Raw genomic sequence first — 16,683 nt, forward strand, 5'->3', positions numbered from 1 at the left:
CTGAAACACATGCAGAGACACTCATTATAACAGAGAATGATATAATCGAGGCTGGAAGACAATGAATCTGACCCTGAGCTGATTTTATCGAAAACAGCACAACGCAAACGCTTACAGATTCCACCTCTCCATTTCAGAAAGTACCATCTGGTGGTGAATGTAAACTCTGCGCTCAGGCCACACTGTATGCTAATGACGAACGCTCTTCAGATACATCATTCCTTTCACTGTGTGATTTATATTCTGAACATTTGGTAAAGTGTTAGACACATAGCATCTTGTACGCAGATTGTGATACAGAGAAGAAGAAGAAGAAGTTTTTCCCTTAATTTATTCACAGATCTGATTTATTGGCATTGTAATGATACTTATATTTCTTGTTCCTTATCATATATGAGATCACATGTCCATGAACACCAGTCTATCAGCGCTCTCAGTCTCTGTTTGTGTCTAACACAGGAGCATCCTGTGGTCATCACCAAGTTCATCCGTGGAGCCCGAGAGGTGGAAGTGGACGCCGTGGGCAAATCGGGCAAGGTGAGGCAAAATCCGACACATTAACTAGCATGGAGTGTGTTTCCCAAAAACATCATGAAATGAAATGTACTAGTGCACCTCAGAAAATTAGAATATTGTGAAAAAGTTCAATATTTTCCATCAGTTATTTAAGAAAGTGAAAATGTTATATATTATAGACTCATTACACATAAACTAAAATGTTTCAAGCATTTTTCTATTTTAATTTTAATCAGTACGGCATTCAGTACAAAAACATAAAAAACCCCATCTCAAAATATTAGAATATTTCATTTCGAGTTTGAGTAAAACAGTATGAACACAGTGTATCTCTCGGTCTAGTTCAGTACACACAACCACAATCATGGGGAAGACTGCTGACTTGACTGTTGTCCAGAAGATGATCACTGATGCCCTCCACAAGGAGGGTAAGCCACAAAAGGTCATTGCTGAAAAGGGTGGCTGGAAAAGGTGCACAAGCAACAGGGATGGCCGCAGTCTTGAGAGGATTGTCAAGAAAAGTTGATTCAAGAACTTGGGAGAGCTTCACAAGGAGTGGACTGAGGCTGGTGTCAGTGTATCAAGACCCATCACGAACAGACATCTTCAAGAAAGGGGATACAACTTTCGCATTCCTAATATCAAGCTACTCCTGAGCCAGAGACAATGTCAGAAGTGTCTAATCTGGGCTAAGGAGAGAAAGAAATGGACTGTTGCTCAGTGGTCCAAAGTCCTCTTTTCAGATGAAAGTACATTTTGCATTTAATTTGGAAATTACGGTTCTAGAGTCTGGAGGAAGAGTGGAGAGGCACAGAATCCAAGGTGTTTGAAGCCCAGTGTGAAGTTTCCACAGTCTGTGATGATTTGGGGTGCCATGTCATCTGCTGGTGTTGGTCCACTGTATTTTATCAAGTCCAAAGTCAACACAGCCATCTACCAGGAGATTTTAGAGCACTTCATGCTTCCATTTGCTGACGAGCTTTTTGGAGATGCTGATTTCCTTTTCCAGCAGGACTTAGCACCTGCCCACAGTGCCAAAACTACTACCAAATGGTTTGCTGACCATGATATTACTGTGTTTGATTGGCCAGCCAACTTGCCTGACCTGAACCCCATAGAGAATCTATGGGGTATTGTCAAGAGGAAGATGAGAAACACCCGACCCAAAAATACAGATACGCTAAAGGCCACTATCAAAGCAACCTGAGCTTCAATAACACCTCAGCAGTGCCACAGACTGATCACCTCCATGCCACACCGCATTGATACAGTAATTCATGGTAAAGGAGCCCCAACCAAGTATTGAGTGTATAAATGAATATACTTTTCAGAAGTTGGACATTTCTGTATTGTAAATCCTTTTTTTGATTGATCTTAGGGAATATTCTAATAATTTGAGATACTGGATTTCTGATTTTCATGAGCTATAAGCCATAATTATCAAAATTAAAACAAAAAAGGCTTTAAATATTTCACTTTACATGTAATGAATATAGAATATATGAAAGTTTATCTTTTTGAATTTAATTATGAAAAAAAAGGAACTTTTTCATGGTATTTTAATTTTTTGAGATGCACTAGTAGAATATCTTAACAGAGAGAGAGAGAGACAGACAGACAGACAGACAGACAGACAGAGAAAGAGACACAGAGAGAGTGAGACAGAGAGTGTTCAGTGTGATGCTCACTCTACGATGTTTTTGGGAAGCAGCATCAATACAACGAGAAGGTTCTGGGTTTGAGTCGAGGGGCTGACGGCGAGGGCCTTTCTGTGTGGAGTTTGCATGTTCTCCCCGTGTCCGCGTGGGTTTCCTCCGGGTGCTCCGGTTTCCCCCACAGTCCAAAGACATGCAGGTTAGGTTAACTGGTGACTCTAAATTGACCGTAGGTGTGAATGTGAGTGTGAATGGTTGTCTGTGTCTACGTGTCAGCCCTGTGATGACCTGGCGACTTGTCCAGGGTGTACCCCGCCTTTCGCCCGTAGTCAGCTGGGATAGGCTCCAGCTCGCCTGCGACCCTGTAGAACAGGATAAAGCGGCTAGAGATAACGAGATGAGATGTAGTCTGTGGTTTATTTCTGTTGTACCACAACAGTTTCCAGTGATTCCACTTTTTCCAGATAAGAGGAGACATTTTGACCCTTTTATAGCTACTTTAATGCTTTTTAATGTCCTTGAAACCAGTTAGTTCCTGTTATCACATTAGAGCAGCTATAATCTTTCACTGTCTCTCTTTCTTCTTGTGTTGGAAAACGTACTGACTGACACCGACACGGACTCCTTCCATCTACATTGCAGAAATAAATGCCTCCTCATAGAAAACTTCACCACGCCACATTATCAATAGCACTTTTTTCTGTTAAATAGCGACCCCTTTTTAACTTTAGAAGATTATATCAGGATTGTAAAGCGTGAATGAGCGGTTACTATAGAAATGATAACGTATTAGAATGAGTGCACTGATCTACGGTATGTAAACCTGTGATCTGAATTACACTGGGATGAAAAAGAATAAAAAAAAACCCCGAAGACTCAGATTCGGTCCTCTCAGAGTCCTGATTATTACACACAGGGATTACACACATGTGAAACAAAGCTCAGGGCAGACAGAGGTTTCCTAGGAAAAGGTCAGAGCCTGCCAGGAATGAAATTCAGTCAAAAGTGAAGTGTGAAGCACTCGAACCTGATTGAATGTGTGTGTGTGAATTCTCACAGAGCCACACTAGAGCGACTTCATTATGCAGCAGATGGAGGTTTTCATCTGTTGTGGCTTACCTTCTGGAACACGAATGTTATCCTCCCATAATAACAACCTTAATGAAAGCGAACGTTACACACCATGTTCTGAATGCACTTATTCTGCTCTCCCCACTGTTTTCCCAGCTTCTGCTGGCATTTATCATTCTTTTCACTGAGTTTAGCTGAAGCTAATAAACATGCATGCACCATTTTGTTGAACAGAATTGCCTTTTTAATGTTGTTATATTTATCAATCCGTTATTTATAGGCGTGCAATGAGTCACCCGATTCACAATTTGATTTGATTCATGTCATTGGGTTCACATTTTGATTTTCCCATGATATTTTTTTTTGGGGGGCGGTGGTGTAGTGGTTAGCGCTGTCACCTCACAGCAAGAAGGTCCGGGTTCGAGCCCCGTGGCCGGCGAGGGCCTTTCTGTGCGGAGTTTGCATGTTCTCCCCGTGTCCACGTGGGTTTCCTCCGGGTGCTCCAGTTTCCCCCACAGTCCAAAGACATGCAGGTTAGGTTAACTGGTGACTAAATTGATCGTAGGTGTGAATGGTTGTCTGTGTCTATGTGTCAGCCCTGTGATGACCTGGCGACTTGTCCAGGGTGTACCCCGCCTTTCGCCTGTAGTCAGCTGGGATAGGCTCCAGCTTGCCTGCGACCCTGTAGAACAGGATAAAGCGGCTAGAGATAATGAGATGAGATGAGATTTTTTGGGGGGAAAATGAAGAAAAATTTACTGCCCAAAAATTTGCAACATTCATTTTCCTTTTTTTTTTCAACTGAAATATTTGTTTCTTTTTTTTTTTCATTTTCTTAATAGCCAACAACAATTATTTACCCACATTTGTAAAGGTTGGAGTAAAATATAATAGCAAATTCACTAAATATTTATTCTATTAAAAATGAAAAAGTTAACAAATCGGCCTCTTCTTAGTAAACTTGCATAAACATTTGTATGACGTCCATTTATTGACTCTTTTCTTAATCTTTCAGCAGTCTGTAAAAAGAGAGCTCTGATTTCTTGTTAAATCTATTTGTTGTCAATCTCACAACAGCTTTTTCACAGTCTTGATCTTTTTTTTTTTTTTTTTTGCATGTTTGTGTGTTTTTGCAGCATTAGAGCTGTGTTACTTCGGTTTGCGGTTATTTAGCACAAGTCTTTTAGCACAAATCCAAAATCTTTTAGCACAAGTTCTAAAGTCTCTTAGCACAACAAGTCAAGTCAAATCAACTTTATTGTCAAATATGCTATACATGCTCGACATACAGCACAGATGAAATTTCAGTCCTCTCTGACCCACAGTGCAAACAGGCAATGCAATAAATAAAAATAGAATAATTGAAAAAAAACAAACAAACAACAATATAAACAGTATAAACACTCTAGATAGGAACTAGACATAGACTAAACACTCAGACAAACAATATAAACAGTATAAATAAACAGTATAAACACTAGATAAGAAGAAGACAGACTAAACACTCAATATAAACAGTGTAAACACTAGATAAGAACTACACACAGACTAAACACTCAAACAGACAATATAAACAGTATAAACACTCTAGATATGAACTAGACGTAGACTAAACACTCATACACACATACACACACACATAAATTGGTTCAAATAACCAAACAGTCAAGGGCACTTGAGGTATAGCAGGTAAACATGAAATAAGCAGTGTAAACAAACTAGCAGCTGTTAAGATGAGGTAGTGCGGAATAGTGCAAATGAGCGAGGTAAAGTGAGATGTGCGGTCCCTGAGTTCAGTGCGTTAATGAACGATGAGATGTATGTGTATGTGTGTGTGTGTGTGTGTGTGTGTTGGGGGGGAAACTGTGAGGATGACATGTCAGATGCTGAAGGGGGGTGTGAATTATTATGAATACTTACTGATCATGTTTAAAGATGTTTGATGGATTTTTTTTTTAATGAATGTTGCCGAAATTCCGATCAAAAACGAGCGACTGTATTTCCCCACTCTGCCATCTTGTGATATGATCAGAAGTGACTGAAGTTATCTATGAAGGTGCCCACAATTCAAGGGTTGTTATGGGTTAACTACAAATACCCAAAGACACCAAAGAATCGGATTTCAGTCCACATTTCAGGGATCAACGACCGATCCTTAACATGCAGAGCAGCAGAAATTCCGGCTTCCAGTCCCTAAGCAATCACAATAAACCCCTTCCTATATCAAGATGAGTATTTTTTTTTTCAGTTATTGTGACCATAATCCAGAGTTGAGCTAAAGAACTTAGAGTTATGCTAAAAGGCTTTAGAACTTGTACTAAAAAGACTTTGGATTTGTGCTAAAAGTCTTTTGTGCTTAATAACCAGACACAGTTACTTCCGCCTATGGTGAAGTCATCTTGCTGTTTTACATTATTGTAGGTCTCTGCCGTCTAAAGAACGCAATTACAGCTTGGAAGAAACTCAGAGATTATGCAGCCTGATAATGATCATTTCTTCATTTTTAATTTCATCAGTTCAAATAATCAGATCTTTACATGCTTAATTAATATACATGTCTTTATCTGTGTTACAGGTCACAATTGTAGGTCAGGCGTAATTTTTCAACCTAGGTTAGAATTTTTAACCCAGTTCATAATTTGCTACTTGTATTAGGGAAACTTAGGATATCGAGGGTTAGGTTTAGGGTTAGGATTTGGGAAGACGCTGTATTTTAAACTACTTGATGACGCAATACGACTGGACTCATTAATACATTCAAAATATATATCCCTCCTTCCACTGCGATTGTTGTTGGTCTAGTGGTTAAGGTGTCTGGTTAAAAACCTAAAGGTTCAAATTGTGATAAAGCATGAGAAAATATATAATTTTTAAAATACTAATTTGGTAGACAGTCAGACAAGAGGAAATACTAGGTAGGTGTAGACAGAGAGGAAGTGGATGGAAGAAAAAGAGACAAGAGAAGCGATGGAAAATCCCTTTTAAGAATATTTAGGAAATTATGAGCTAGGTTAAAAAAAAATTAATCCAGGTTAAAAAAAAAATCACCTACGGTAGGTTGAAATTTTTGACATGCAAGGCAAGGCAGTCTTGATATGGGACATTTAAAGCAGCCAATATGAAATGATTTACAAGTGGGATGTGATAAGTTAGCGTTCAATAAGTGTTTCAGTTTGATTTAAAAAAAAAAAGGCTTGGAAACGACAGAGGCCACACCCATGTCTCACTAACTGGCAGGTGTAAGGAATTACGAGTGGGAAATGAAGTGGGACATGTAATAGTGTGTAAAAATGTACAACACTGTTTTAAGATTTTTTTTTTTTACTTTTAATTTAACCATGAACATCATTTAGAACAAATTTTCGTGTATGGTGGTGGTGGCCAGAAAACAGGTACATTCTTCAGTAAAACAACCCTTAATACAGAAGATTACTTTAAAAATTGTAGACAGGGAAAAATTTGACATACTTATTATACAGTATATGTATATTTCACAATCTCTCTCTCTCTCTCTCTCTCTCTCTCTCTCTCTCTCTCTGTGTATATATATATATATATATATATATATATATATATATATATATATATATATATATATAGTGGGGAAAACAAGTATTTGATCCCTTGCTGATTTTGTTGGTTTACCCACTAAGAAAGACTTGATCAGTCTGTAATTTTAATGGTAGGTGTATTCTAACATGTGGAGACAGAATATCAAAAAGAAAATCCAGAAAATAACTTTTAAATATCTATATTAATTTATTTGTATTTTATTGAGAAAAAGAAGTATTTGATCCCCTAGTAACCATCAAGAGTTCTTGTTAATACAGACAAGTTAGACTCTCCAAATTACCTTGTCACCTAAATTGAAGATACCTGATATCACTAATGACTTGTATAAAAGCCACCTGGCCACAGAATCAATCAGTTTGTCAGACTCCAAACTTTCCAACATGGGAAAGACTAAAGAGCTTTCTGTGGATTTAAGGGAGAAGATTGTAGACCTGCACAAGACCGGTATGGGCTACAAAACCATTAGCAAGAAGCTGGGTGTCAAGGTGACAACTGTTGGTGCAATTGTGCGCAAGTACAAGACTCACAACATGATCATCAATCGACCTAGGTCTGGGGCTCCAAACAAGATCTCACCTCGTGGGGTTTCCAGGATCATGAGAACGGTGAGAAATAGACCTAATACAACACGGGCAGAGTTAGTGGATGATCTTAAAGCAGCTGGGATCACAGTCACCAAGCAAACAGTTGGTAACACTTTACACCGCAATGGTCTAACATCTTGCAGTGCTCGCAAAGTACCCCTGCTTAAGAAAGCACATGTGCAGGCCTGCCTGAACTTTGCCAATGAACATCTGAATGACTTGGAGAGTGACTGGGAGAAGGTGTTATGGTCAGATGAGACCAAAATTGAGCTCTTTTGCATCAATTCAACCCATCGTGTCTGGAGGGAGAGACATGATGCTTATGACCCCAAGAACACCATCCCCACTGTCAAGCATGGAGGTGGTAACATTATGCTTTGGGGGTGTTTTTCTGCACAGGGCACAGGGCTACTTCACCGTATCAATGGGAGGATGGACGGAGCCATGCACCGTAAAATCCTAAGTGAAAACCTCCTTCCCTCTGCCAGGAACCTTAAAATGGGTCGTGGATGGGTCTTCCAGCAGGATAATGACCCAAAGCATACAGTGAAGGTAACCAAGGAATGGCTGAAGAAGAAACATATCAAGGTCATGGAGTGGCCCAGCCAGTCTCCGGACCTGAATCCTATAGAAAATCTACGGAGAGAGCTGAAGCTCAGAGTTGCCAAGCGACAGCCACGGAATCTTGATGATTTAGAGGTCATTTGCAAAGAAGAGTGGACCAAAATTCCTCCTAATATGTGCAGAAACCTGGTCATCAACTACAAAAAACGTCTGAGCTCTGTGCTTGCTAATAAGGGGTTTGCCACAAAGTACTAAGTCCTTTTGGCAAGAGGGTTCAAATACTTATTTTCCTCAATAAAATGCAAATAAATTAATACAAATTCTTTAAAGTCGATTTCTTGATTTTCTTTGTGATATTCTGTCTCAGCATGTTAGACTACACCTACCATTAATATTACAGACTGATCGAGTCTTTATTAGTGGCCAAACCAACAAAATCAGCAAGGGATTAAATACTTGTTTTCCCCACTGTATATATATATATATATATATATATATATATATATATATATATATATATATATATATATATATATACACGCATCTACAACCTCGATATTCTGTATAATATTTGGTTTATATCAATGACACAATGCTACATGGTTTGTCATGCTTTAGTTACAAGATTAATTAACAGTTATTCCACAAAATCGAGTCGTACATGAGCTGACGAGGCGCGTACCAGTAGCACCCAACGAGATTGAGTGGAATAACTGTTTTATTCTATCCACATTCACTGGATTTTGAGAAACAGAGCATTTTTATTTTTATTTCTTGCAAATTCGATAAACAAAAACTTTATACAAAATGTCCGACAAAATAAGTTCCGCTTAGAATGTAAGCAAACTGGCGAAATGACAGTAGCAATTTTTGAAAAATGCTATAATAATAATAATAATAATTCTTGAAAAATAAAAAAAGATACGTTCTTATCATCAAATACTTTCATTCCATATTTTGTTGCTTTTTTGGGGGGGATTCTTCTTCTTTTTCTTCTACTTTACTGTAACATCTGCAAGGCAAGGCTTTTTCACAAAAAATGTTTTTTTTGGTAGTTAATTGGCAAACCAACTTAAAGATGCATTACGGCCACCGATTGGTCTGGAGTGTGGAACAGGAGTTATTGGGGGGAGGAAACAAAAACAAAACTATATTCTTTTTGCTATTTCTGTTTCTTTTAAATACTTGCTAACAATTTTTTGGGATTTTGTTTTCGAGTAGCGTTTTTATTTCATCCTCGGTTGGTTCAGCAACACGCTTCGCCATTTTATTTTTCTCTACTCACAGTATATGAGCTGTGATCTGATACTCACGGTATATGAGCTGTGATACATATTGATATGTAAATCTCAATATCCGTATTGATATTTATATATCATATTTTTGTGATATTTGCATTCTATTGTACATTCTATGTACATATTCATAGTATATTATTTAAGGTATGTGTATATCTTGTTTATATCTTGTGGGTTTTTTTATTTATTTTCTTGACCTCAGTACGTTATTTTATTTTATTTTGACCTTAGTACTTTATTTTATTTTATTTCATTGTATTTTTTATTGTGTTCAAATTTACCGGACTGCTATGACAATTTAATTTCCCTTTGGGGATGAATAAAGTTATCTATCTATCTATCTATCTATCTATCTATCTATCTATCTATCTATCTATCTATCTATCTATCTATCTTATTAGTAGAGTAGCCAATCAGAGCACGCGATTGCTCATATACAGTGAATGTGGATAGAATAATTAACATTTTTGTAGCTTATATCAATCCTTTGTGCTGGATGGAAATAAAGTAAGTATTGCGAATGTTTAATTATCATAAAAGTTGATCATTTAGAACAAATTTTCGTGTATGGTGGTGACCAAACAACCCTTAATACAGAAGATTACTTTAAAAATTGTAGACAGGGACAGTATATGTATATTTCACAATATCTCTCTCTCTCTCTCTCTCTCTCTCTAATATATATATATATATATATATATATATATATATATATATATATATATATAAATAACATGGACCTGCATCTATCTACAACCTCGTCATTCTGTATAATATTTGGTTTATATAAATGACACAATGCTACATGGTTTGTCATGCTTTAGTTACAAGATTAATTAACAGTTATTCCACAAAATCGAGTCGTACACGATCTGATAGCTGACGAGGAGCAGCACCAAGTTTCTGGGTGTGCACATCTCTGAAGACCTGTCCTGGAGCAACAACACTGCATCACTGGCCAAAAAAGCCCAACAGCATCTATACTTCCTCCGCAAACTGAGGAGAGCAAGAGCCCCGGCCCCCATCATGCACACATTCTACAGAGGCACCATCGAGAACATCCTGACCAGCTGCATCACCGTGTGGTACGGCGCCTGCACCGTGTCCTGCTGCAAGACTCTGCAGCGCATCGTGAGAGCAGCTGAGAGGATCATTGGTGTCTCTCTCCCTTCTCTTATGGATATCTATAACTCCCGCCTCACCCGCAAAGCCATCAGGATTGCAGGTGACCCCACCCACCCATCTCACAGCCTCTTCAGCCTGCTGCCGTCGGGGAGGAGACTGCGGAGTCTCTGGGCCAAAACCAGCAGGCTCAAGGACAGTTTCTTTCACCAGGCAGTCAGGAGGCTCAACTCCCTCCCTGTTCTGCCCCTCCGCCCCCCTCTGCCCCCTGCCACAGATTCTGCCCGCACACCCCCCTGCCCCCCCTTCAGCATCTGACATGTCACCCTCCCTCATAGTCCGCCCCCCCCCAACACACACACACACACACACACACACACACACACACACACACACACATACTCTCAACGTTCATTAACACACTGAACTCAGGGACCGCACATCTCACTTTACCTCGCTCATTTGCACTATTCCGCACTACCTCATCTTAACAGCCTTTAGTTTATAGTTTATTGAAATACTGCTTATTTCATGTTTACCTGCTATACCTCAAGTGCCCTTGACTGCTTATTTGCTCCAATTTATATGTGTGTGTGTGTGTGTGTGTGTGTGTGTGTGTGTGTGTGTGTCTATACAGTGAGAGTAAAAAGTATTTGATCCCTTGCTGATTTTGTTGGTTTGCCCACTAATAAAGACATGATCATTCTATACTTTTAATGGTAGATGTATTCTAACATGGAGAGACAGAATATCAAAACGAAAATCCAGAAAATAACTTTAAAGAATATATTTTAAATGATTTGTATTTCATTGAGTGAAATAAGTATTTGATCCCTCTAGCCAAAAGCACTTAATACTTGATGGCAAAGCCTTTGTTTGCAAGCACAGCGGACAGACGTTTGTTGTAGTTAACCACAAGGTTAGCACACATATCAGGGGGAATTTTGGCCCACTCTTCTTTGCAGATCCTCTCTAAATCATTAAGGTTGGTGGGCTGTCGCTTGGCAACTCGGACCTTCAGCTCCCTCCATAGATTTTCGATTGGATTGAGGTCCGGAGACTGGCTGGGCCACTCCATGACCTTAATGTGGTTCTTCTTGAGCCACTCCTTTGTTGCCTTTGCTGTATGCTTCGGGTCGTTGTCATGTTGGAAGACCCAACCACGGCCCATTTTCAACTTCCTGGCAGAGGGGAGGAGGTTGTCCCTCAGGACTGCACGGTACATGGCTCCATCCATCTTCCCACTGATGCGGTGAAGTAGCCCTGTGCCCTTGGCAGAGAAACACCCCCAAAACATAATGCTTCCACCTCCATGCTTGACAGTGGGCACAGTGTTCCTGGGGTCATAGGCAGCATTTTTCTTCCTCCACACATGACGAGTAGAGTTTAGGCCAAATAGTTCAATTTTGGTCTCGTCTGACCACAGAACCTTCTCCCAATCACTTTGTACATCTTTGAGGTGATCATTGGCATACTTTAGGCAGGCCTCCACATGTGCCTTCTTAAGCAGGGGTACCTTTCGGGCACTGCAGGATTTTAATCCATTGCGGCGCAAAGTGTTGCCAATTGTTTTCCTGGTGACTGTGGTCCCAGCTGCCTTGAGGTCATTCACTAACTCCCGCTGTGTGGTTGCAGGCCGATTTCTCACAGTTCTCATGATCATTGCCACCCCACGAGGTGAAATCTTCTGTAGAGCACCAGACCAAGGTCTATTGATGGTCATGTTATACTTCTTAAATTTTCTCACAATTGCACCAATGGTTGTTACTTTAATACCCAGCATCTTGCTAATGTTTTTGTAGCCCATTCCAGATTTGTGCAGGTCAACAATCCTGTCTCTGAGGTCCTGAGAGAGTTCTTTGGTCTTACCCATGTTGGAGAGTTTGGAATCTGTCTGATTGTCTGATTCTGTGAACAGGTGTCTTTCATACAGGTGATTAGTTAGAACAGGCGTCTTCAATTCAGGTAACAAGTTGATTGGGAGTGTCTAACTGGTCTGTGAAAGCCAGAACTCCTAATGCATACTAGGGGATCAAATACTTATTTCCCTCAATGAAATACAAATCAATTAATATATATTCTTTAAAGTTATTTTCGGGATTTTCTTTTTGATATTCTGTCTCTCCATGTTAGAATACATTTACCATTAAAAGTATAGAATGATCATGTCTTTATTAGTGGGCAAACCAACAAAATCAGCAAGGGATCAAATACTTTTTACTCTCACTGTGTGTATATACCTGTGAGTGTTTAGTCTATGTCTAGTTCTTATCTAGAGTGTTTATACTGTTTATTTCAATTATTCTATTTTTATTTATTGCATTGCCTGTTTGCACCGTGGGTCAGAGAGGACTGAAATTTCATCTGTGCTGTATGTCGAGCATGTATAGCATATTTGACAATAAAGTTGACTTGACTTGAGATCCATTTAGTCACCATTGCTTCTGGACTTTTTCCCCAGTACACACTGGTTTAGATCAGTGGAGCTGTAAATTATAAACATTAAGAGCAGTTCGGGTCAGGCTGTATGTCTTCCTACAGCACTGTTTACGGATTTACTTTCTCAGTGATGGTCATAGTTTAATGTCGAAGTTTTTATTTTTGCAGGATACGAAAAGTAGTTTAATAATCCGTAGTGCCAAAGATGGAAAGCTTGCGGTGAAACCATTTTAAACCAGCACTTTAGTTCAATGTCGTTGTTTTACCAACCTGGTGAAGCAACCATGAAGGTTCATCTCTACCTTTAGCATCCGTTTATGGAGCACTTGCATGTGACGTCACAGCCGATCCAGATTGTGACAGACGCCATCTTGTCGGTCAAACGCCATATTCCGCCTTCTACTTCTACTACTGGGTCTACTTCTGCTTTTACTTCTACCTTTTCTTCTGGAAAACCCTACTATATACAATTCTACTACAACGGCTGCGGCTACAAGCTCTCCCTACCTGTGCACGTTTTTTATGTTTTTTGTGTGTATTTTTGCGTGTTGTTCGTCTGTATCGGACTTCAATATCCACTACAACCGTATGGACTTACTGGACATTGGTTTCCAGCAGAAAATGACGGTTTGTAGCGATTTCCATCGCATGCACAACATTCCGGACGAGAAAAAAAAAAACATTCCGGACGAGATAGCGAGACCAGCGGGGTCTCCGTGGATTGTTATCGGAAGCAAAGCGAAGGAGGTGGCACCGGGAGCGGAAGCAAAAGCGAGGCTGCAGAGCCGGCCTGTTGACTAAGCTCAGAAAACAGCCACTCAAACCTCCACTGCTAAGCCTCTGTCTCTCCAACGCCAGATCCATGTAAACAACACGGACGATTTGGAATTACCTTATTCTATTCTATAATCAGCTGGTCAGTGCTATACTCAATACTTAAGTGACTTACCCATCCAATGAGGATTCTTGTTTACAAGATGCCACATCTGAGTCGCTGACAAATCCTGAATTTCTGTAGAGAAAACTGTCCAGAGATTTATAAGCACGCAGTGCTTCACCACTGAACAGCGAGGGAAAGTTAATGAGGTAATTATACACGTCCAGGTATTCCGCTGACAGTTCAAAATCTGGTCGTGAAAACTCCGTCCGGTAAGCCATAAGGGTCACAAATCTGTAGATCGTTTATTTTAGACATATATCTAGTTATCTGTTCATTAGAAAAATGAGCCGTGTAGTCCGTCGGTTGAAATTGATCCATTCTGTACACGAGTGCAGCAGTATTCAGCGGTGTTTTTGACCGACAAGATGGCGGTTGTGTACTTTCCGGTCACGTGACTGCAAGATCTCTATACGGTGTATCTGAGCAGTTAATCAGAGAAGGAGAAGAAAAGCGTAAACATGAGTTTTTTTACTTTTGTGATGGCTTGTTTTATTAACACCTGCTTTTTATTGAAAGAAGGTAAAGAAAAGATGTTTGGACTGATTGAATACGTGATGCCCTTGTAGGTTCTGGCTCACGCCATTACGGAGCACGTGGAGGACGCCGGAGTTCACTCAGGAGATGCCACTTTAATGCTCCCCACCCAGACCATCAGTCAAGGAGCTCTGGAGAAGGTCACAGCTCTTTTTACTTACTCTCGTTTTTTTTAATGAAATTTGTTCAATTTACGCCGGTCTTAGAGAAACCCATACACTCAATACAGTCTTAAGGAAATAAGGCCATGAATCTGATCAGACATTTCACATCTAAAACCCATTCGATATGGAACATTTGTAGTTTAAGATTGGACCCTTCTCTTTGATCAAGTGACACGCCAAATGTTTCTGCTTCCTCCGGATCTAACTCAGTTCGTCATATCGAAGTTTCTTTGGCGTTTAGTTTCCTTAATATCTTCCTCTCTGCATTCAATCCAACGCTGGTAGCGGGGCATGCAGAACCTCGACACTGACGGATGTGCTCTCACGAGGCTCCTCTGCATACACATAGAGTTTAACCTGAGTTATGGGTTCGTAAGGTTTAGTGTAACTTTTTTTTCTCCTTTGACTATTTTCAGGTGAAGACCGCCACACGGAAAATTGCAAAGGCGTTTGAGATTTCAGGGCCGTTTAACACTCAATTTCTGGTGAAAGGCAATGATGTCATGGTAAGTTATTGCTGCTCTGCTCACCATGAAAAGTCTGAGACCATGTTGGAAGTCTGGGATTTTTATTTATTTATTTTTTTGAAATTGGAAATAAACAAAGTTTTAGAAGATTTAAGATTCTGTACTTTTTCTAGGTCCCGATTTCAAATGCTTTGCACAGAACGTCAGGTTCTCCTCATGCCTCATCACTCCACTGGATTTGATCTGAAACGGATCATAAGATTTTTCATAAACTTGTGGAGTCCGTCCCAGCTTGAGTCCACACTGTCATTAAAGCAAAAAAGAGGGCGGAGTAAATACTGAGAAACTCTGAAATTCATGTAAATATTTCAAAGATTCTACTTATCACTCATGCTGTTGTTAATAGTATAATCGGTCGTGAAAAGTCTCATCTCATCTCATTATCTCTAGCCGCTTTATCCTGTTCTACAGGGTCGCAGGCAAGCTGGAGCCTATCCCAGCTGACTACGGGTGAAAGGCGGGGTACACCCTGGACAAGTCGCCAGGTCATCACAGGGCTGACACATAGACACAGACAACCATTCACACTCACATTCACACCTACGGTCAATTTAGAGTCACCAGTTAACCTAACCTGCATGTCTTTGGACTGTGGGGGAAACCGGAGCACCCGGAGGAAACCCACGCGGACACGAGGAGAACATGCAAACTCCACACAGAAAGGCCCTCGCCGGCCACGGGGCTCGAACCCGGAACCTTCTTGCTGTGAGGCGACAGCGCTAACCGCTACACCACCGTGCCGCCCCGTCGTGAAAAGTGTTGTTTTAAATTAGAAAATAATGCGCAATAGAAGCATTTCCACTTGTACTCTCATACGTTTGGACGCCGCTGGATATACACACACTTGTTGCGGATCGGCCGATTTGATCCAAGTTCAATTTGATAAATGATGAGTTGATCATTTCATCGTTCCTGTTAGGATCTAGACCTGGATTTTGAGCTTATGCTGTGATCATCTGGTCTACTACTGTTATAGATGTACAATGCCTTCAGAAAGTATTCACCCCCCTCCCTCCAGGCTTTATCTCTCTCTCTCTCTCTCTCTCTGTCTCTTTTGGATTGCAATATTAAATTTAAATAAATCAGAATGGGATTTTGTTTCTGCTTATTTGGAAGTCACTCTCTCCAGAAACAAAATGAAATAAACTGTTAAGATCCTTTGAACTGTTTGAAAATAATATATTTTAACAGTTTAAATAAATAATTTCATTGATAAATATCCACTCTCGCAGTGTGTCTTGTCCTTTTGCAGCAATTACAGACTGGAGTTGTCTCTATGAGTTTTGCAAATTTTGATTTTGGCATTTTCTATGAGATCTTTTCTCCAGCTCTCAAAAAATACACAGAGAATGTTGTCCAGCAAATTTCAGGTCATGCCATAGTACTTTCACTTGCGTTTAAGTCTGGGTTTTGACTCGGCCATTCCAGTGGTTTTTATCTTGTGCTTTGGCTGATTGTTTTGTTGGAAAGTACCTATATTTTAATCCAAAATGCAGATGTCTGGCTGACAGCAACAGGTTCTCCTCAACAATTTGTTTCAGCTCCTCCTGCTGAAAAGCCACCCTCGAGCATGATGCTACCACCACCATGCTTTATTACAGGAATGGTGCGTTGAGTTACATTTGAGCTGTATTTGGTTTGCACCTAATATCATACTTTGGCTTAAAAAAAAAGGCTCAATTTTTGCCTTGGTGGA

The 16,683-nt window shown here is 40.0% G+C and overlaps 1 protein-coding gene across 1 annotated transcript in view; it reads left to right on the plus strand.

Moving 5' to 3' along the window:
* cps1 (carbamoyl-phosphate synthase 1, mitochondrial) overlaps positions 1-16,683 on the plus strand; it is a 250,918-nt gene that overhangs the window by 175,894 nt on the left and 58,341 nt on the right. The window contains exons 29-31 of the mRNA XM_060928996.1: positions 460-537; positions 14,329-14,436; positions 14,877-14,966. Of these exons, the coding sequence (XP_060784979.1) occupies positions 460-537; positions 14,329-14,436; positions 14,877-14,966 (276 nt within the window). The remainder of the gene's footprint in view (positions 1-459; positions 538-14,328; positions 14,437-14,876; positions 14,967-16,683) is intronic.

The sequence above is a fragment of the Neoarius graeffei genome, chromosome 9 (genome assembly GCF_027579695.1).
Source record: "Neoarius graeffei isolate fNeoGra1 chromosome 9, fNeoGra1.pri, whole genome shotgun sequence".
Classification (NCBI taxonomy): Eukaryota; Metazoa; Chordata; class Actinopteri; order Siluriformes; family Ariidae; genus Neoarius; species Neoarius graeffei.